The sequence below is a fragment of the Octodon degus genome, unplaced genomic scaffold (genome assembly GCF_000260255.1).
Source record: "Octodon degus isolate 3935 unplaced genomic scaffold, OctDeg1.0 scaffold00037, whole genome shotgun sequence".
NCBI lineage: Eukaryota > Metazoa > Chordata > Mammalia > Rodentia > Octodontidae > Octodon > Octodon degus.
This window is the reverse complement of record NW_004524613.1, coordinates 5,132,046-5,153,144: the sequence shown is the minus strand read 5'-3', so window position 1 is coordinate 5,153,144 and position 21,099 is coordinate 5,132,046. Positions and strand designations below refer to the sequence as shown.

Below are 21,099 nucleotides of genomic sequence, written 5' to 3'. Positions count from 1 at the left end.
CACAGAAGTGTGCATGTTCACAGGGAGTCCCAAGGCCACCAGCACGGCCTGTGCTGCGGCCGAGCCTGGTGTATACAGATAGTCCCCCACAGCACTCCCTAGGCCAAGCAAACAGCTGGAGGCGGAGGGCCAGGCAGGCCTGAGCAATCTTTATTCTGCAGAGGGACAATGACCACAGATCCGTATACCACGTGGTGATGGGGGGAGCCCCACATGGATATGGGGGAGCCAGGGGCCAGTCTTTCAGGGGTAGGCAGGTCCAGGCAGGGGCAGAACCTCAGGTGGGTGAGGGGCAGGTAGGCAGACAGGCAAGGGCCTAAAAAAGACAAACCACACAGCAGGGGTGCCGGGGGCTACTCCCCACCCTCCCCCAACCCAGCCAGCACCCAAAGGGGCAACCTTAACATAACTTCCAGCACCCTCCCAGAGGCAGAGTAGGCTGGTTGGTGCCAGCTAACTGGGGGCCACATCCCTGCCCAGCCCACCAGGGGCGAGGCAGCTCAGTTCAGGAGCCAGGAGCTCCCTGGGCAGAGCCCAACCCGGACCCCCACTCCCAGACCAATCCCCCCTACTGCTGGCTCAGAAGCCGAAGGTCTCCTGGGAGGCGTAGACCATGTACAGGAAGCCGTCCTCATCTTTTTCCTGTTCATAGATGTCTGCGATGGGCGTGGACACGCTCACCATGCTGTGCTGGTTCACCAGCAGGAAAAAGGCCTGCGTGGGGTTCAGCTGCAGGCGGCGGCTGAGGGGCAGGAGAGTCAGCTGAGGGGCACGACCCTCCCGGCCCACCCTGCACCCATTCATCCCAGCTCCTAGTGACCATCGCCTCTGCGCCGAAACTGATTTCAGCCTCTACTCTGACTTTTGCCGGCTTCCAAAAACGGCTCCAGCACCAGTTCCCATGCCCCCGACCACATCCCTTCTCTGCTGAGACCATGGCCTTGCCCCACCCAGCCCCTCCGGCTGCTGCTCACGCACCGAATGATCTTGACCAACTCGCTCATGTTGACATGGTCGGGGACCAGGAACTTGGTCTTGTCCAGGACGGGGAGCTGCTTCTCCCCCTTGTAGCGCTCTATGATCACCTGCGAGTGGGGCAGGCGGGAGATGTGAGCACAGGCGCGGCCTGGGTGGGGGCGGGCTGGGGCCGGGGCCGGAGTCGGGGTCGGGGTCAGGACTCACCGGGATCTTGCTGGGGTGCTGGTCACGGATCTGCTGCACCTCCTTACAGCGGTCGGCTGTGGACGGCGTCTGCGTGAGCCCACAGGCCAGGCCTTCCCGCGGCTCCGCCCCACAGTCCCGGAGGGCGGCTCCGGGCCAGCCCCGCCCCGCCCGCCCAGCGCCCGCCCCCGGGGCCACCGGCCCACAGCCCCCGGCAGGGACACGGTGGAGAAGCCGGCGGCCCCGCTAAGGCCAAGGGGCCTAGGAGCCGGGGGCGACTGCGCCTGATGTCACAGGGCTGACGTCACTGCGCCAGTCGGGGTCGGTCGGACCCCGTTCCTATCGCAGGTCGCTCTTAGGGCCTCACCGAAGCTCCGCCGCTGCTTGAAAGGCCGGTCTGAGGGCATCGCGCGGGCCCGGCGGGGCGCGCTGCCGAGGCTTTGGGGAGTGCGGCTCGGGAATACGGCTGTAGGTCGGGGATCCGGGGGCTCCGGGGCTCGCGTTCAAGGGCTGCGGGGCTGGCGCTGAAGCCGGCGGCGGCGGCGGCGGCGGGAGGTAACTCGCCCGGGTGACGTCAGGTCACAACATTCCTTAAAGGGGAGGCCTGCGCGCCGCTCCCATTGGGCCGACGCAAAACCCGCCCGCCTGGGCACGTGACGTCACGGCGCAGAGCCTGGATTCCCGGCGTGTGGCTCATGGGGCGGGGCTTCGGGGCGCGTCACACTCCTGTGACGTCACGGCTGCGCCCTGGCCTCTGCCTAGGTCTGTGCTGTGGTTGAGCCCCACAAGCGATCGACCGGCCTGCCGGCCCGCGCGGTTCCGCAGGCAGCGCCGTCGGCGCTCTTAGAGTACCTGCGGCGCCAGCTTCAGGCTTTGGCAAGAAAGGAGCCCAGGCTTTGAAAAATTCTAGAACAGAGACGGAGTAGTGCAGGTCGCAGGAGGTGAGGTAAAAAAGCGGTTAGACACAGATGGAAAAAAATCACTCAAAGGATAAACCAAAAGCAGTTAGGGCCGGCGGTATAGCTCTGCGGACTAAGCGCTTGCTTAGGCAAGAGCAGGGGCGCGAGCTCGATCCCTCGCACCGCGCGCCGCGCCGGCCGGCCCTGGGCGCGCTGAGCTGGCGTTGAAATCTAATCCCAGCACTGTCACTACAAGTCCGACCTCCGTAGTGAGACCCTGCACGCACGCAAAAAAGGCAGTTAAGCGGAGACCCTTGGGTGGTGGGCAGTGTACAAGAGACAGTGTGAAGGGCAGTTCCAAAGGACACCCAAAGCTGATTTGTAAAGACAAGAGACTTACATAAGATCCAGGGCAGGGAATCAGCAGCCACATATTTTGTCCTGCATTTGGAGGACTCTGTAGAGAAAAAAGATTTTAAATCTGACCAAAAAAAAAAAAAATGACAGGGAGATGGCTCGGTAGAATAAGCACCAAAAACGGGCCTGGTAGCACATGACCCGTAATCCCAACCCTTGCGAAGCTGAAGCAGGGGGATTACAGCAAGTTCAAGGCCAGTCTGGGCTATATAGGAGACGCTGGCTCAGAAAATCCTACCAAAAAGGATAGCATAACTAGAAAAAACTTACACTAATAGACTTCTGAGCAGCATCTGAAGCCAGGCTAAAATGTAATGTTAGCTTTAAGCCATGAGAAATTACTGCCACTCAGCTGTTAATGATTTGAAGAGTTAAGTGGGGGAAAAATAAAACGGGGGTTGGGGCCTGGCCTGACTTGGATTCCCAGTAGATTCCCACTACCAAAAATATTAAATAAATAAATTGCTTAAAAAATGCTGCAACTTTTTATTTTTTATGTATTTTGAGACAGAGTCTCACTTGTAGTTCAGGCTGGCTGCAAGCAGCAGTCCTGCCTCGGCCTCCGCGATGCTGGGGACACACCTGTACACTGCCACGGCCAGCCTGAACAATTTTTAAAGGATGTGCTTAAGTAACAAGGGTAAGTAACCCAAAAGAAATTAAGTGAAAATGGTGAGCAAATTAAGTAATGAAATGTAAATAAGGATTCTATATTAGAGATTATTAATTTGTGGAACATAAAGCAACATGCATGGAATGGAAGGACTGAAAAAGCCAGAGAGCAAAATAGAGTTAAAATGTCTAGGAACTTGCTTTGTGGGGGAGGAGGAGGAGTCACTGATCAGTGGCTTGAGTATTCGAACTTATAAGCGGGGCCACTAAGAAAATGAAAAGTGCGCACTGCCAACTTCAGAAAATGGTATTAAAGATATAGTAGCAGGCAGAAAGGAGAAAAAGAGTAAGAAGGACAGTACATAAATAGTGCAATACCAGAGATAGAAAATGTATTTTACCTTCACCTGTTAAAGCACAGAGCTCAGGAGGCTGAGGCAGGAGGATTGCCACAAGTTGGAGGCCAGTCGGGGCTGTATAATTCAAGGCTAGCCTGAACTACATGGTAAGATGTAGTTTTAAAAAGTATAAGCCAGGGCTGGTGAGATGGTTCAGTGGTCTAAAGCACCTACTTAGAACAAGCTTAGCAAAGCACAGGGACCGCGGTTCAATCCCCCAGCACCACATGCCAGCCAACCTCGCCCCCTGGTGGGCTGAACTGGCGGCGCACACACACACACACACACATAAATAAATAAAATTTTAAAAAAAAGTATAAGCCCAAAGAAAAAATAGTAAGAGTAGAAATTTATGAAACGAAACAAACACTAGTATAAATTACAAAATAATACTGAGAATTAGTACAGTAAACATTACTTAAAAGGGATGTGCCTGGGCCAGGGAGATGGCTCAGTTGAATAAGTGCTTGCCTGGCAAGCCCCAGGGCCTGAGTTCAATCCCCAATTCTGCAAAAAAAAAAAAAAAAAAAGGGGGATGTACCTACACATGCAGGAAAAATGATCAAAATGAGTGGTAATAAGCTTTATGGCAATAAATTTAGGATTTTTTGGCGGGGGCGCTGGCTCAGGGTGTCTTAAGGACAGGTCTGGTACAGCATGTGATGTGGGATCGAACCACACTGCCCTGCGCCTGTTTGCCCAAGCATGCGCTTTAAACAACTGAGCTGGGGCTGGTGAGATGGCTCAGCGGTCTAAAGCACCTACTTATACTTAGAACAAGCTTAGTAAAGCACAGGGACCGCGTTTCAATCCCCCAGCACCACATGCCAGCCAACCTCGCCCCCTGGTGGGCTGAACTGGCCACACACACACACACATACACACACACACAAATAAATAAAATTTTAAAAAAAACAATTGAGCTAACTGGCAAGCCCCCCCCCCCAGCAATAAATTTAAAATGTAGATGAAGTGGATAATTTGTTTTGAGACAGAGTCTTGCTCTATAATCCAGGCTGGCCTTAAACTCACTTTGTAGTCTAGGCTGGCTTTGAACTTATGGCAAGCCTCCTACCTCAGTCTCCCAAGTGCTGAAGTAACAAGTATGAGCCACCACATCTGGCTGAAATGGATCATTTTCTAGAAAAAGATAATTTGGTAAAACTATTAAAAAATAAGACAAGTGGAGGCTGGATGTGATGGCACATTTCTGTAATCCCAGGATTTGGGAGGCTGAGGCAGGAGGCCTGCCACAAGTTCAAGGACAGCCCAGACTATGTGGTGAGACCCTGTGTCAAAAAAATAAAAATAGGGGCCAGCGAGGTAGCTCAGCAGCAGACTAAAGCTCATGCTTAGGCAAGTTAGACCTAAAAGCATTTAAAAATATAAATGGGTCGATCCCGGCACCGGAGATCTGAGCCAGCCAGAGTCAGAGTGTATTGGCACACACCTGTAATCCCTAATCCCAGTGCTGGGGAGGCTGAAAACAGGAGGACCACCACGAGTCTGAGCTGTGTAGTGAGACCCTGTAACAACCAAATACATACAATAAAATAAAAAAAAAAATACAAACTGGGCCGACCAGATAGCTCATCGGACAAAAGTGCCTGCTTAGGCAGAGTGCAGCGGCTGGGGTTCGATGCCCAGTGTGCCATGCTGGCCCCGCCGCCAGGGCACGCTGAGATGGCAATTGAGACTAGGCATGGTGGCGCACACCTGTAACCCAGTGCTTGGAGTCAGATCTACATAGTGAGACCCTGTACACCCTATAGACCCTGTCCTAAATTCACTTTAAAAAAGAATAAACAATAGCCCATTAGGCAACTTGAGAGAAAAAGTTTAAAAGGTACTCCCACTAAAACCAACTAATCTGAAATAAATTCTACCTAAATTTATTTATCTACCTATTTATTTATTTTGGGGTTGAACCAGGAATTGAACTCAGGCTCTTGCGCTTGCCAGAGAAGCGCTTATTCCACTGAGCCATCTCCCTGGCCCCAAAATGGACTACAGGAGCGCACCACCACACCCAGTCTCAATCGCCCTTCTCAGCCCACCCTGGAGGCGGGGCCGGCACAACAAGCCCAGGATTGAACCCTGACCCTGAACCTGCTTGCAGGCACTTTAATCCACTGAGCTATTCGGCCAGCCCCTCTACCTAAATTTAAAACCCAAACATCAAATATTACACTTAATGGGGTCAGTGAGATGGCTCAATGGTCTAAAGCACCTGCTTAGGTAAGCTTATGCAGGTGCAGGGGACACTGGCTCAACCCCACATGCCGTGCCAGCCCTGCCCTCAGGGTGGCCTAAGTGGGTCCAAAAAAAAAAAAAACCAACAACAATTATATTTACTGGCAGAGCCCCACCAATACATGATAAAAGAGGCTGATTGCCTTTAAAGGTCATTGAACAAAATTCAGTGTAGTGTAGTAGTGAAGCACCAACAGTCATCACGGAAAACACAAGTGAATCTGCCTACAGATTGGTTTCCATTATGTTGTCCAATAGTACTCTACCAGTTTTAGGGGAATATGGAAAAATAGGGCTTGTTCAAGGAGACATGGTTAAGAATGTTTATTGCACCATTCTACTAACAGCAAAACAGGACATACCCCATTGTGTCCTATAAAGGGGTTTCATTTAAATATTTGCTGGTTCTATAACAGAACAGTATTTGTTGTAATGACCTGGGGAGCAAACTACCTTTAAGGGGCCAACTGGAAGATTGCATGCTTTGCAGTTTGTTATGGTTGCGTGTCTCTCCAAAGCCTCGTGCGTTCCTAGGTGGGACCTGGGGGAGGGGACTGCATCACTGGGACGGATACTATCTTGGCTATGGATGAGCTTACAGCTAACTGTGAGTGAGGAGGTGAGGCCTGGTTGGGGGCGGTGTCGCTGGGGGCGTGGCCTGGAGCATTAGCTCCTCCCTCCTCCCCGCGTTGTCTCTTTGCTTTCTGCTACCCTGCCATGGAATGCCGTGCAGACCTGCCTTGCGGCCAGCTGACTATGGACAGAAACTAAAAATTCTGTAATCTATGAGTGTCAGATATTGTGTCTCAGAATGAGAAGGTAACAAAGAGCCACGGGGTCTTGGCTGCTGCATCATAAAGGCAGTGTCAGCCGGGGTAACAGAGCTGTGTCCCAATAAACTCTTCGCCAAAACTAACAGAGTTGGCCTGTGGATAAAGTTGTGGGTGTCCAAGTGGGCAGACCTCACAAGGTCGCGGGAGGTGTGATCAGAGCCAACGAGGAAAGCATGGCCCTACCTGCCCTGCCCTATGCTGAGCAGAGGTTGGAGGGGGTCGCCTTGCCCTCCCCTGACGGGCCTGCGGACACCTTCTCCTCCTCTGGTTCCCTGTCTTTTTTAGGCCCAAAACCTTAGATTCATCACTGAGCCTTTTCTTCTATTTACTGCCCCCCACCTGCCCTGTGCCCATCTACAAAGTCTTTTGTTTGGTTGGGTTTTTTTGCAGAACCAGGAATTGAACTCAGGCCCTTACGCTTGCCAGGGAAATGCTTATTCTACTGAGCCATCTCCCCAGCCCCTACAAGTCCTCTTGTTGTAGGTAGCTAAATTAGAAATATTACAGGCAGTTAGACAGGCCCAGCCCCTCAGGGATGGTATGGAAGACAAGGTGACTTTGCAACTTGGAAGAGAAAGACACTCCCACATGGACCAGACCTCAAGACCAAGATGAAAGAGGAAACACAGCTACATACTTCCCTAGGGATGGGCATCAGGGATTGATGTTCTACATAGTTATCAATCACCTTGAAAGAGCCCAAATGAGTCACTAACCCAACCCCCAACAGGGACAGATCCTGTCCCATAATTGGTGCCCACTTGCTATGTGACTCTCTTCCCCAATTGGTACTGGATTTAATCAATTGTACCTGAGCAATGGTGCTTGTAATCTCATTGGTTGACCATAGTTTTGTCCCACCTCATGCCCACCTAAGCGAGTTCCCATGTCTTCTCCACCACCTTAGACCCGCCTCACTGCATGATTTTCCTCTATGAAAGTCCCTGGAAGAGACAGCTTCCTGGGGACAACCGGCTTGGGGGCCCCCCTCCTGTCCAACTCAGACAGGAGATTTCTTTCCTCAATAAATATGTCCTGCGCTCATAACCTCCATTTGTTCCTAAAATTCATTCTTTGGTTTTAGAGAACACAAACTTGTCCCAAGTACCTTTTAGGTTGGGAGATGAGTTTTTCTCCCTGTGTCATTTGGAGGTTTCCCTGTATCACTCTTGGCTCCAAAGAATCTACACAGTCTGGTTGCATCTGCCACCTGGAACAGAGCCACTGGGATCTCTTGCCTGATTCTTGTCACCTCTTTGCTTGTCTCTCCGCTCTTCCTGTCACAGGAGTGGGACCGTGCAGCCCTAGCACTCCAAAACCAAAGGCTGGCAGCGGTCTTCAAGGCCAGATGCACCATGCTGCTCCCCTGACGTCATCCGCCGGCTCCTTCTCTCCTTGGCTTCAGCCTGAATTGTTCTTCCCTAAGGCCTGGGAGGTGGGGCGCACTCACAGCTTCTTTCTTCAACTTAGTTCAAGGGTCTCTTCAGGGAGGCCTTCCTGAATGGTCTTAACATTGCAGTCCCTGTCAGGCATGCTGACACATGCATGCCTGTGATCCCTTGAGAGGCAGAGACAGGAGGATGGATGTCATTTTGAGGCCAACCTGGGTTACATAGGGAAATCCTGTCTCAAATTTTAAAAAAAATCAGTCCCTGCCCCTTCATCGCCCCCTCTCCTACCTCTCTTCTCATTAATTTTTGGCTGGGGCAGTCATCACCTAATCTGTTATATACAGTGATGCCTTAGTTCACAGTTTGCCTTCTCCCTTGACCTCTCACATGTGTGTCCATCTTTTGGGTTCTTTTATTCCTTTCAGCGAATTTTACACATCATGAAATGCACAGATACTGATTAAGCCCACTCTTGGGGAGTTGGCCAAACACACCAGTATAACCCGAACCCCTATCGCCCTGTCATAGTGCTTCTGCAGACCCCGGCCACCTCCAGGCCATCTCCTGGAGCCCGCTCCACTGTGTCCCCTGCTGTCCCATTCCCCAAAGTCTCCCTGGCAGAGCTCCAACTCCTGGACGCTGTCCATCGGGTCTACACCAGCCTTTTCCTTCCTCAGGCCTCTGCTCCCCACCTCTCCTCCCTGTCCTCCCCAGTGATGGGCTGGTGGCCACTCCCTACCCTCCTGTGTCCCACTGTTACCTCTGAAGCCTGCCTTCCCTTAAGCCTGGCCCTGTCTCGCAGGGCACCAGCTGACTCCAGCCTTTCCCTCCAGGCCTGCGTTTCTGCTTTTCCCGGCACGGTGGTGGAACCAAGAAGTGCTCTGCCTGGAGCTGCCTCCCCAGTGCTTCTGAGACAGGGCCTGGGAAATGCCCGCACTGAACTCTTCCTGCCTGGGCCTCCCAGCATCTGGAGTTACAGGTGTACCCGCGGCCTGCAGCTTCGGTCTCTGGAACAAAGTTTGCCTCTGTGATTGGGGTTCCTCAAACTCAGCACGCCCAAAGGAAGTCACCTCCCCCCAGACTCGAGCCACCAGGGTAGCTTGCCCATCATCCCCTCTTGCCCATCACCCCAGCCTGACCCGGCTTCAGCTGGACCCACAAGTGAAGCAGTCCTGTGCTGTCGCCCTCTAGGGTGAGTGGAGTGGCAGCCCAGGGGACCCAGCCTGTCCCTGGCCACACCCACCTGGTGCTCACCTGGCAGAACCCCCAGCTCCCACTCGTGTCCATGCTCAGCCTAGGTCCCACAGATATCCTGAGGTCTCTCCCCCAGCCCTGCCAGGTCATCTGGAAAAGCCATGGGCAGGGTTGACAGCTTCAGCCCTCTGCCTGCCAGCTGGAAAAAGCTGGAGAAGAAGGTAAGGGACCAGCAGGGCGCCTACAGATCCTACCCCCTCCCCCATTTCTGTCCCTGCCTGGCCCTCTGCTGCATCCTGTGCTCCGTAGTCAGTGTCCCTGTCCCCAGGCCAGTTTAGCTTTGCTCTGAGAGGCCCTGGTGACTCTGTGGCTGTTTCCCCTCCTGTCTGGACCGTCCCTCCCCTCCGTGTCCTGGTCCAGATTGCCAAGTCAGCAATCACCCCTTGTCCTCCTGTACCTGCTTCTCAGCACAGCCACACACCGGCTGGGGACAATTTCCCAGCTTCACACAGGCAGGAGCAGCAGGGTGATTAAGCCAGTCAGGGTGAAAGGGATGCTCTCTGCCTCAGCTGTCTGGGGCGTGGGATTTGAATGTCACACCTGCTGCTCCACAGCTCTCCTGAATCAGGAGAGGGGCCCCTCTTGGGGCAGTGGAATCGACAGTGGAAAGAACCCTGGGTCCTGGGTGTGCCGCTCAGATCTTTAGGGTTTTCTGCAGCTGAACCACATGCTTGGTGAAACAGCTCTGCACCCGCACTCCCCAGCTGCAGCTAAGAGGTGAGGTGTCCAGGGAGAAGCCTGCAGACAGCTTGCTTCCTCTGCAGCCTCTTCTTTCCCTTTCCCTCACTCTGAATTCCTTTGTCTGTCTGTTCTCTCTGGCCTCGAACTCCTCCTGCCTCAGCCTCCCAAGTGTTGGGATTACAGGTGTGTGCCACCATACCTGGCCTTCACCTTGGCTTTCAATACTAACCATGGGCTGATAGCCTGGCCCGGCAGAACGGTGCACTACACAACCCATTCATCTCATCGAGACATTGCCGCCCAACACACTCAAATGATCCAGCCCCGTCCCTTCCAAAGGTCCCCAGGCAGTACCAGGCTGTCCACAAGCGCTGAGGCGTCTCCTTGAGGTCTCATTCTCTTATCTCCCACATTCAACACCAGAAACCCCGATGCTCCTCTTTCCAGCGTGCTAGCTCTGTTCCCACAAACCCAGCGAACTCCAGAAGACGGGGAGGCTTTCTCTTGGAGTGGGCGTGTTGCCGACTGCAGAGGCCCCTGGAGTTCTGGATGGTTCTCCTCATTCTTCAGTTCATCATCAGAGGGCTAGAGCACTGGCTAATCACATTCAAAGCTACTAGGTGGCTGCAAACTTGTATGATTTATCTTTACCCAAATACTTCTAGGATCAAAAGCAACAACAAACACCCAGAAGAATCCAATGAGTTGCAAGAGTTCAAGCTGTTTGGTGGTCGCTTGCCCAAGGCCAAGCCACACAGCTCCGACTATCGTTGTTCGCACGGCCACCCAGCAGCTCAGGATTCGCTGCTGTGTGTCTGTGCGTGTTGCTGGGGCTGGGATGTTTTTATTTATTTATTTTTTAAGTTTATTTATTTATTTGTGTGTGTGTGTGTGGCCAGCTCAGCCCACCAGGGGGCAGGGTGGGCTGGCATGTGCTGGGGGATCGAACCACGGTCTCTGTGCCTTGCCAAGCTCGTTGTAAGTAGGTGCTTCAGACCACTGAGCCATCTCAACAGCCCCTGGGATTTGTTTTTATTGTGTCATTTGTAGCTTTTGACATTTTGGTTTGTTTCTTGTTCTCCACATGCCACTGCAGAATTACCTGTACGTCTCCAGCAGAACTTGAAGTGAGGCTGTTCTTTGGGGTTTACTGCCCAGCACTCTTCTTAGTCTGTGGTCCCCTTTCTTTTTTTTTTTTTTTTGTATTAGGAATTGAACTCAGGACCTTACACTTGCGAGGCAGATGCGTGTACCACCCCAGCTTTCCTGTTTTTATTTGTGTATTTGGTACAGGGTCTTACTATGCACATCAGATTCATTGTGATCCTCCTGTTCGCAGCCTCCCCAGCACTGGGATTACAGGCAGGTGCCACCATGCCCAGATTGGCTCAGTGTGCCCTGGGGGTGGAGCCAACAGCATGTGGGACCGGGGAGCCAACCCTGGTCCCTGTGCTTGCCAAAGCAGGCACTTGGTCTGCTGAGCTATCTCACCAGCCCTCCTGTTTTGTTTTTGAGATGGGGTAGGGCAGGCTGGCCTCGAACTCAGTGACCCTTCCTTGCCTCAGCCTCCCGAGTGCATTACAGGCACGCACACCTGGCTCACTCGTTTTGATAACTACACAGATCAACAGCTTCCTGGGGAAGGGTGCAGGAATGCCACCCTGTAAGCCCGGAATATTTATCTTACACTAATAGCATGGCTGAGCAGAGCTTCAGGTTGTAAATGTTTTCTTTTGGGCGTGGCACACAATCCCAGCACTTGGAAGGCTGAGGCAGAAGGATCCCCAAGAGTTAGGGGCCAGCCTGGGCTACATAGCAAAACTCTGTCTCAGAAAACACCCCCCTCACCCCAAAAAGAAAAAAAAAATCAACTAGTAAGCAGGTTTACACTCAAGGATTATGATTAACTGGGCTGCAGTGAGACCCAAGCATAGTTTTATTTCTGAGTTGGCTACTTCATTACCACTAGAATGTAAGCTCCTGCCATTAATTGGGTCCTTCACGCCTGCAGGCCTGGCACACGATAAGTTTTCACTAAATACCTGCTGAACGAACTAAAAAGAGTTTTGTAAAAGATTCTTACAAAGTAAGAACGTGGGTAAGGCTCATGCCCATAATTCCCAGCTACTACTCATGAGGCTGAGGCAGGAAGACTGTAAATCTGAAGCCAGGCTGGGTAACTCCACAAGGCACTGATTCAAAAAGCCATCTAGGGAAAACAGAAGAAAAACCCACCTAGGGGCTGGGGACATAGCTCAGCACTTCCTGAGCTCAATCCCCAGCTCCACAAAAAAGAACAAGATAAGCTGCTTTGTTTGTGTTTTCCCTAAATATGTATGAAAAGCTAATGAATTTTGAAGGTATTTATAACTCAAGAAAATGAAGATATGGCAAAGTTCTCCATTTTACTTTGCCTTCTGGGCAGACCTATGAACCCATTTCTCGTGAAGGAAGGTGAAGCCGACCCACTTTTCCTTTGCTTCTGCTGGGACACCAAAGAGACCGTACCTGAGACCAAGGAAGGATGCAGAGAGGTGGCTGGAGCTGTGCACTCCTGCCTGGATGCGGCCTGGGAGGTGCTGGGGTGCTGGGCTTCACCCAGAATCCCAGAATGAAGGTGGCAGCAGACAGATGGGACTCTGGGACTGGGGTAGGGGGTAGGAGGTTCATCGTTCTAAGGGAATGGCAGTGTGCAGGGAGACCTTTGAAAACTCCAGGAAATGCACCAGGCTCCCAGGCCTGAAGTCAGTCACTGCCAGACTACACTCCCTTCCCCTCCACTTGGCAACAAGCAGCACAGCACAAGATGGACAAACAAAGCCAAGCCCACACTTGCACCGTGTGGGGGCCCCCCTCTGGGTACAGCCCAGCAGGGGTCCTAGCGCCCCAGGAGGCCAAGGCATGAGGACAGCTTGGAGCCCAGCTGGGTGGAGTGGTCTAGTGAGGCCTGCCACAAATACGATGGGGATGCAGCTCAGAACTGGCCTTGGGGCCTGGCCCTAGCTCAGGCCTTTAAGTGGCTGCTTCCACAAAGCTGTCAGCCTCAGGTTGCTGGAGTTCGAACCTCACACCTCTCCTGCTGGCCAAAAGTGCCCTGAAGGCATTCGAGGAAAAAAAAAAAAAAAAAAAGAACTGGCCTCAGTCCCTGGTATCACAGGAAAGAGAGCCTGTCCAGACCTGGCACAGGGTCTCACACCTACCAGGGACAGCAGGATTGGGCCCAGAGAGCAAGGCCAGGGTGGCAGCAAAATAATGCTGTCTTGGACCTAACTGGACCCCATCACCACCAGCAGGACTGTGTTCTGTGCAGAGCATGTTCTCTATGACTGACCGCAGGGAGGCGCCCACCACACAGTACGCCCCCCCCCCCAAGGAAGGGGAACAGGAAGAGGGGATGTCCCCAAGGATGGGCCAGCTCCGCTCACCTATGCCGCTGTGCCCTGTGGAGAGCAGTGGCCAACGCTGAGAGGGCTTAAAGCCAGGCGGGTAGGCTGGGGAGGAGGCTTGGAAAGGGCAGGGCTGTTGGAGCCGGAGCTCGGCTCTGGGCTGGGGCCTTGCATCTCAGGACCCCACGTCATGACTATGCAGAGTGCAGAGGGGACGGAAGACACTGGGTGTCTCTGGGTTCTCAGCAGGAACCACTCCTGCCTTTCTCAGAGGGCGCAACGGCACAAAGCTCACAAAAGCTGGCGGGTGGGTGGCAGGTGTGGGGAAAGGGGCCCTGTTTTAAGGCAGAGCAGTAAATGGAGAGGCCATTCCGACCAAGTATTTAAAGACAGCAAGCAGGGTATGTGTTTTGGTTATTTTTAGTTGAAAGAAAAACAAGCCTTTCCCAAGGGCGACAAAGGGAACTGAAGGGCAGAAAGAAGCTCGGTGCAGGCTTCTCAGCAGCTCCTGCTCCACAATCTGGCAGCAAGGGGGGCCCTGCTGGAAGCCCGGTGCAGCACTGTGACCCCCAGAAGGGAGGGTGGAACTGCTGGGCCACTCTGGTCCCTGGCGTGTGGGGGGGCTTCCAAGGCAGGCAGCCGCTTGACATGATTAACGCTGTTATTCTTGGGGGGCATTAAATTAAGGGATGACAAAGGGAGTCAAGAGAATGGCTTATTCAGTTGGGTTCTGAATCACAATCAGGAAATAGTCTTTATCTGCAAGAGAGAAAAATGAAAAGACAAGTCACTAAATGAAAAAACGGAAGGAAAACCTAACAGTTCACAAAATGGGAGCGAACGACAAAATGTAATAACCCTGCCAATATCCAGGCCACATCCGCTACAGGATTCGGGGACTCCTGCGCGCAGCACCTCCCGGCGCTCAGCTGGCCCACAGCACCTGCTCTTCTCTGCCTGTCTGAAGCACCCGCTGGGCGCACGGACCAGGCCACAGACGCCAGGGCACTCGGCCATGATGCCTGCTGAACTGTTCTCCCTTGTGCCGGCCTTTCCACACAGTGCAGGATCTTTTTCATCACACCTGGTGAAGACAATCTGAAGGGTCATGGAAGTTATCTGCTTCCCAGAAGTGTTTTCCAATAGATTTTTTTCTTTTTCTTTTTTGTATTTTTAGGGAAGGGTCTACAGGGTGTTCAGGGTCTCACTACTATCAGACTGTAGTGATCAGACTGTTTACAGCCTCCCAAGAGCTGGGATTAGAGGCGCATCACCACGCCCAGTCTCAATTGCTGTCTCAGTGCGCCCCAGGGGCGGGGCCAGCATGGCAGGCCCGGGATTGAACCCCCGGCCCCTGCGCCTGTCTGCAGTCGCTTTAATCCAGAGCTATTTGGCTAGCCCTGAGATTTCATCAATTAGATCCTCCATGCAGATGATGCCTTATGTCAAGGCAACGTACTACTTTCACTTTGTTTAGACGGGATCTCACTCTGTAGCCCAGGCTGCCCTCCAAGCTGCAGCGACTCTCCTGCCTCAGCCTCCTAATGTTAGGCTTCCATGTGCTCCACTACATTAAGCAATTCACTTTTTTAAAAAATTAATTTTATTGAGAAACAGCAATGAGACAGTTTCAAAACTGATTAATACGACAGTTTCAATAATTAATACATTGCATATTGGTATCTTCTGCAATTCACTTCTTAATGATTTTGCCATAACTATGCCTTACAGATCTGCTGCTAGGCTGGAAGCCAGGGTGCTGCACAGGCTGGCAGGACTCTACCCTGAGCTACACCCCAGCCTCAAGTTCATTTACTTTCAGGTTTAGGCACCGCATGTAATACGTGGTGTGACAGGGCCTGAAGTAACGGAAGCCTTCCTCAGCTTAACAAGAAAGGCACCGGAGACCTGGCCAGGACACGGAAGCTCCCACAACAGCTGCAGACATCAGGGGTCCCACCATCCACACCACAGATCCCGAGGACAGACACAGATGCTGCCAGCTCTTGTTGCTGTCTGCCTCTCTTCGTGGTGACAGTGCTCAGCATTCTTGTGGCAAATGTTCTCAGGTACTCGATCTTCAGCTCTGAGAAATCTTAAGGGCTCTGGACAGCAAGAACCTTTTTTGGGAACCTTCCATTGCTCTTCTTTTCTAAACCAGCAGCACCAGGCAGGGAGGAATCTCAGCTCTTTCCTGGGCAGGGCACTGAAGTTCAAAGGTTCTCCCCCAAAATATTTTCTATCCTTTTTTTGGGTATTTTTTAGGACCGGTTCTACAGGGTCTCACTACTTAGATTGGCCTCATAGTGATCCTCCTGTCTTCTGCCTCCCAAGTGCTGCGATTACAGGCTCTCACCACCCCCAGTTTCAGTGCATGCTGGGGGCGGGGCTGGCAGGCTTGCCGCGAAGCAGGCACTTTAGTCCGCTGAGCTGTGGAGCCGACCCTCAGGTTTGCCATCTTAGTGTTGAAGATGAAATTCCAGCCCTAGGGCCAGGGAGATGGCTCAGGATAAGCGCTTGACTGACAAACACAAGGATCTGAGTTCAATCCCCGGTTCCGCCAAAAAAAAAAAAATTCCAGCCCTTACGGGGTTTGGATTGATGGCAGTTTCTGTCTTAAACTCAGCTGTTGGCTTTCTAGAGCCTTCTGGGCAAGAACCTTTCAAAGGCATGAGGTCAAAGGGGAACCAAAGCCAGTGATCCAGCCCAGGGAGGAGAAATGTCCATTCTGAACCCCAGGAACTCCCAAGTCATCAGAAGCAGGCCAGACTAACCCTCAATTTGTAGAAGAGAGAATTGGAGACACAAGGAGTTTTAACCCTGGCTACTTCATAATCAAATTGTTTTGTTGAGGAAGGGTCTTACACTTACTTTCCATGTGCCCAGGCCTGTCTCAACCACTTTTCCCATGGCTCCTTAGTAAACCCCTGAATGACTAGGTAGCTGCTAGTATCTTCCCATTTTACTGAGAATACTGAGGCTCTGGGTTAAGGTGGCCAGAGCAAGGCAAATACATCAGCTAGGATGAGGCAGGCACATGCCATCTGGATTTTACCCCTTAACTGGAGCCCCCTGGTCTGCTGCTCCCTGCTGAGCATGAGGGAAGAGGCAGGACATCAGGCATGCCTGCAATTTGGCAACTTAAATTCAAGTCTCTAGGTTGGTGCTTCCCAGGATGGTGGTCTGTTGCAAGCAAGAAACAGAAATTAAGAAACTAATGGCTAATAGTTTTATGGTTAAGCAATCTACACACAAAAACAAAATCACTATTAGAAACAGAAATTAACTGCTGGGAGTGGTGGTACATGCATGTAATCCTAGCACTCAGGAGGCTGAGGCAGGAGGATTGCCCCAAGTTCAAGGCCAGCCTGGGCTGCATAGTGATAAGGAAGGCAAGCCTGAATGGCATAGCAAGACCTTGTCTCAAAAAACAAAACAAAACAAAAACCGTATAAAATGGTATAAACCAGTTTTTTTTTTTTTTTTTTTTTTTTTTTTGGTGGAACCAGCGATTGAACTCAGGCCCTTGCACTTGCCAGGTAAGCACTTATTCTACTGAGCCATCTCCCCATCCCCAAACCAAAAATATTTCTGAAAAGATATAAAGAAAAGGTACACCGCAATTCTAAGGTCTGGGTACATAGTGAATTCAAGGCCAGCCTGAACTGCATAGCAAGATCCTGTCTAAAAAAAACAAAAACAAAAACAAAACAAAAAACCCCCTTAAACCAGAAACTCTAATCCCCCTCCAAATAAAAGAAAAACTAGTAAGCCACATGACTCATAAAAACAAACACAAGGACACAAGCAACATAGCAGTGTCTGGGGCCAGGCAGATGGCTCAGTAGAATAAGCGCTTCCCTGGCAGGCGCAAAGAACCCAGTTCAATACCCGACTCCACCAAAACAAACAAACAATACAGCAGTGTCTTTTACTCCAAACTATCATGTTCTACACCCTGTAAAGCCAAATCAAGTGCTCTTTGGGAGGCAGCATTCTAAAGGCTGCCTGGACTGAGTCAGCTCAGCTTTGTGCCTCCAACTTGCAGCAATCCTCCTGCCTCAGCCTCTCTCCTGAGCGCTAGGCTTACAGGCATGTGCTATCATGCTGGGCTGAGTCTATCTTAAAATGTCTCTTTGTGTGGGTTGTTCTGGACCAACACAGGGTAAAATGTGGACAGTGAAGAGCCAAACGTCAGAAACCAATGGCTGTTACTGCTGGGAGGAGAAGCGACTTCCTACTTGGTCAAGGAAGGTGGGCAGGAAGGGCTACTCCAGGCGGCCAGTATGTGGGGTGCTAATTACAGTCCCACAAGCACTGGCCCCAAAGCACAGCAGCAAGGGCTCTTTGTTCTATGCCAGCCCTAACATTCTAAGACTCATCAGCACTCCTGCTCACAGTTCTGGCACCAAAACCCAGTGTTTCTTCTAGACCACAATAAAGTGGCTATGTCAGGATCAAATCACAGTGACCTACGCAGGTCTCCAGCCCTGACCACAGCAGTGGTTTCGGAAGCCGTTCACTTACTCACTTGTTAAATGCTCACTAATGCGCTTACATGTTCCTGTGCTCATGGAACTTAGCTGTGTACTGGTAAAAACAGGCACACCTATGCTCACAGCCTAAGAGGCTGAAGCAGAAGGATGGGAAGTTTAAGTGTAGCTGGGCAACTTACCCTGTCTCAAAATTTAAAAATATAAAACGGGCTGTCTTAAACATCTAGACGACAAAAAAAAAAAAAAAAAAGGACATGACTGGTCAGGCTTTCAGCAGCAGCTGGTGAGTAGGAAGGCTGGGGCAGCAGGCTGTAGCAGTGTGGTGAGGCACAGAAACACTGTTTGAGATGACCTCAGCGTGTCACACACCCTCCAGCATAGATGTGTGTGCAGGTGTCAGACCCCACGTGAGAGTGCATGTACTACCTGGGGCCTCTGTGTGGTGCCAGGCAGGGCCGGTCCCCTCACCCCTGCCTCTGCGACGAGGCTGAGTGGCTTCGCTTTGGGGTCTGACAGCCTTCAGATGGCTCTGCCTTGCAGAAGAGATGGCTTGTCGCTGCGTGCTGAGAACCTCGCCCTTGCTGAGCTCAAACCCTGGAGAGCTCGGGCCTGCTCTGCCTCACAGTGTGAACGGAGGCCAAGTCCGTCTACCCTTTCAGGGATGTGGGAAATCTGTGCTCCACAGACACACAACGCAGTCTTAGGGAAGCTTAGTTCAAATTGGATTCCAAGGCTTTCTGCCCACCTCAGCGGACACACACATCCAATTGGATGCCTCACAAGTGCACTTACAGGTGTGCCATGACCTGCCCAAGGCCAAACTGTATGGTGTGGAGCTAGGAAATGAGATTCTCGCCACCCAACAGATTCAGGCAGAGATATACTACCTTCCACTCCTTCCTACACAGCTTCTGATACCCTAGGCAAGCCGTACTGCAACTTAAGCACTCAGCAGCTGAGAATTTAACTCATGCACATATAGCTATGTCCTCGCCAGAAAAAGAAAGCAAGACATAATGCAAGAAACAGTCCTGGACAGTCTGTCCTTCCCTGCAGACTGCAAGTAAGGCGCAGCAGGGCTGGAGAGGCAGCTCTGTGGGTTTCTCCTCTTCCCCTTCTGGGATGGGCATCTCCTCACCTAAGAAAGGTCCTAACATCCAAAGACCAGTGTGGTTGCACTGCACAGCCTCCACATGCAAGCCCAGCACTTTGTGGGAAACTAAACAGCAATCTGCTCTGGGGCTGGAGGAAAAGCTAGCTGCAAGGGCCCTGGACACAGGACTGTTACATTCTGGCTTAGACTCACAGAATTTAGGGCCAGAGAGATAGCTCAGTAGAATAAACACTTGCCTGGCAAGTGTAAGGTCCTGAGTTCAATGCCCCGTACCATCAAAAAAAAAGAATCACAGAATTTGTTTCCTCCAGACACAGCTTTCCTGCTGTCCACTTCACATGCTTTTGGGGCCCTCAAGATTAGCTCCAAGAGCTCTTCTAGGAAGCCAGATAGATCTGATCACACCCTTCCTTATGTCCCAGATGTGCCTTTCAATTTGCCCATCTCAAAGAAAGGGTAATCTGTTATACTTGGGTGTTTTCTTCTCCATATGAGCATGATTCCCCTCTGAGGCCCACAGTCACTGTGGAGATTTGTCCGGAGACACCAACTAGGCAGTGGGGCAAATGGACCCGTTTCAATTTCTCACGCCCACAATGGGCCTCTGGAGAGCAATGTGTCAGGTCTTCCTGACATGCTATGAGCGTCTGCTTCTAAGCGGAGCAGTGGAAGGCCCCTTACCTGGTGCAACCATTATTTCATTTTTCTTGGAGCGAATTCGGAGGAAAGTGAGGTCATTCTGGGGGTCAATTTCACGCACTGTGCTCCGCGCCTTCAAGATGAAGTTGTGCATGAGGTTGGCGTACTGTGTGGTGGTGGGATTGTCCATGGTACTCTTGATGGGAATGCCTGAGGGAAGAACAGAGAGCGACTGAGCAGGAAACTGGAGTCCCTTTCTACCATGCTTCTGAATGTCTCCCCCAATTCTAGAGTACTGGACTAGTGAGTAAACATCAGTGCTGCTATTTACTATGTGACAGGCACAGTGTGAGCACATAGGGACACTGGTGTCATGCAGGCCAGTACTCTGTGCAGGGGGCATCCCCATCTTCAGTTGTCAGTGCAGCAAGAGGAGCCCGTGGTGACTTGCCCACAGCAGTAGGGCCAGGATTCCAAAGCAAGCCCCTGGGCTCCACTGCATGGACCCCTGCCAGGCCACACTGCAGGGCTGATTCCAAGGAGCAGAAGTAGAGATGCTCCTTCTGCAGCTCGGAAGCAGGAGACACCTCTTAGTAACTTGTAAAGACTGAAAAAAAGAAGTAAAGGTCAGTTGGTGCCAGAACATAACCATCTCCGCTCCCACCTGAGGGAGTTACCAGTTATAAACACCTGCCTGCAAATATGACCCTGCATTAGCTGGATCATTCTCTCTTTCAAAGAGCCAGTTAAGGGGCTGGGGTGTAGCTTAGCGGTAAAGTGTGCTTAGTCCTGCTCTATCTGTCTGTCTACCCACTTCCCTTCCTCCCTTCCTCCCTCCCTCCCTCCCTTCCTCCCTCCATATCTGTATCAAAAATAAAAAAGCCTGAAGCCTCTATGAACATACTCAGCCATCTTATCTTTGACAAAGGGGCCAAACATACTCACTGGAAGAAAGATAGCCTCTTTAACAAATGGTGCTGGAAGAACTGGCTCTCTACATGCTGAAAACTAAAACTTGACCAGGACTATCACCAGGCACTAAGCTAAAGTCAAAATGGATTAAGATCTAAATATTAAAACAGAAATACTAAATCTCCTGGAAAAGAAAGTAGGAGGAACTCTTGAAGACATAGGGGTAGGGAAAGAGCTCATGAACAAAAATCAAATCGCGTGGGAAACACTTGAAAGAATTAACAACTGGGACCTGCTCTTACTGAGAAGTTTTTGCACCTCAAAAGAAATTACTAACAAAGTGAAAAGACAACCCACAAATCTGGAAAAAATCATGACAAGTAAGTACTCAGACAAAGATCTGCTCTCTAGAAATTATAAAGAACTAAAAAACACTAGGGCCCCAAAATTTAAAGACCCAGTCCAGAAATGGGCATCCAAGATGAACACACACTTCTCAGAGGATGAAATTAAAGAAGCGAACAAATATATGAACAAATGCTCCACATCACTAGCCATCCGTGAAATGCAAATTAAAACAACATTGAGATACCATCTCACCCCAGAAAGAATGGCTATCATAAAGAAATCAACCAACAACAAATGTTGGAGAG

The 21,099-nt window shown here is 51.3% G+C and overlaps 2 protein-coding genes across 3 annotated transcripts in view; both read right to left on the bottom strand.

Annotated features, from left to right (window-relative positions):
* Positions 1–117: 117 nt before the first annotated feature.
* Map1lc3a (microtubule associated protein 1 light chain 3 alpha) lies at positions 118–1,744 on the bottom strand. 2 transcript variants are annotated; one of them, XM_023714788.1, is made up of 5 exons: positions 1,529–1,742; positions 1,183–1,238; positions 979–1,085; positions 573–742; positions 118–316 (listed from the first exon to the last, which is right to left on the bottom strand). In XM_023714788.1, the coding sequence occupies exons 1-4, from the start codon at positions 1,566–1,568 to the stop codon at positions 580–582; spliced, it is 366 nt and encodes a 121-aa protein (XP_023570556.1). In that variant the 5' UTR covers positions 1,569–1,742; the 3' UTR covers positions 118–316; positions 573–579. The 2 variants fall into 2 exon arrangements, with proteins under 2 accessions (XP_023570556.1, XP_004630888.1); XM_004630831.2 differs by having other exon boundaries at positions 118–742; positions 1,529–1,744.
* An 11,945-nt stretch (positions 1,745–13,689) lies between these two features.
* Positions 13,690–21,099, bottom strand: part of Dynlrb1 (dynein light chain roadblock-type 1) — a 24,399-nt gene continuing 16,989 nt past the window's right edge. Inside the window, exons 3-4 of the mRNA XM_004630830.3 lie at positions 19,577–19,744; positions 13,690–14,044 (exon numbers count right to left, since the gene is read on the bottom strand). Of these exons, the coding sequence (XP_004630887.1) occupies positions 14,001–14,044; positions 19,577–19,744 (212 nt within the window). The 3' untranslated portion in view covers positions 13,690–14,000. The remainder of the gene's footprint in view (positions 14,045–19,576; positions 19,745–21,099) is intronic.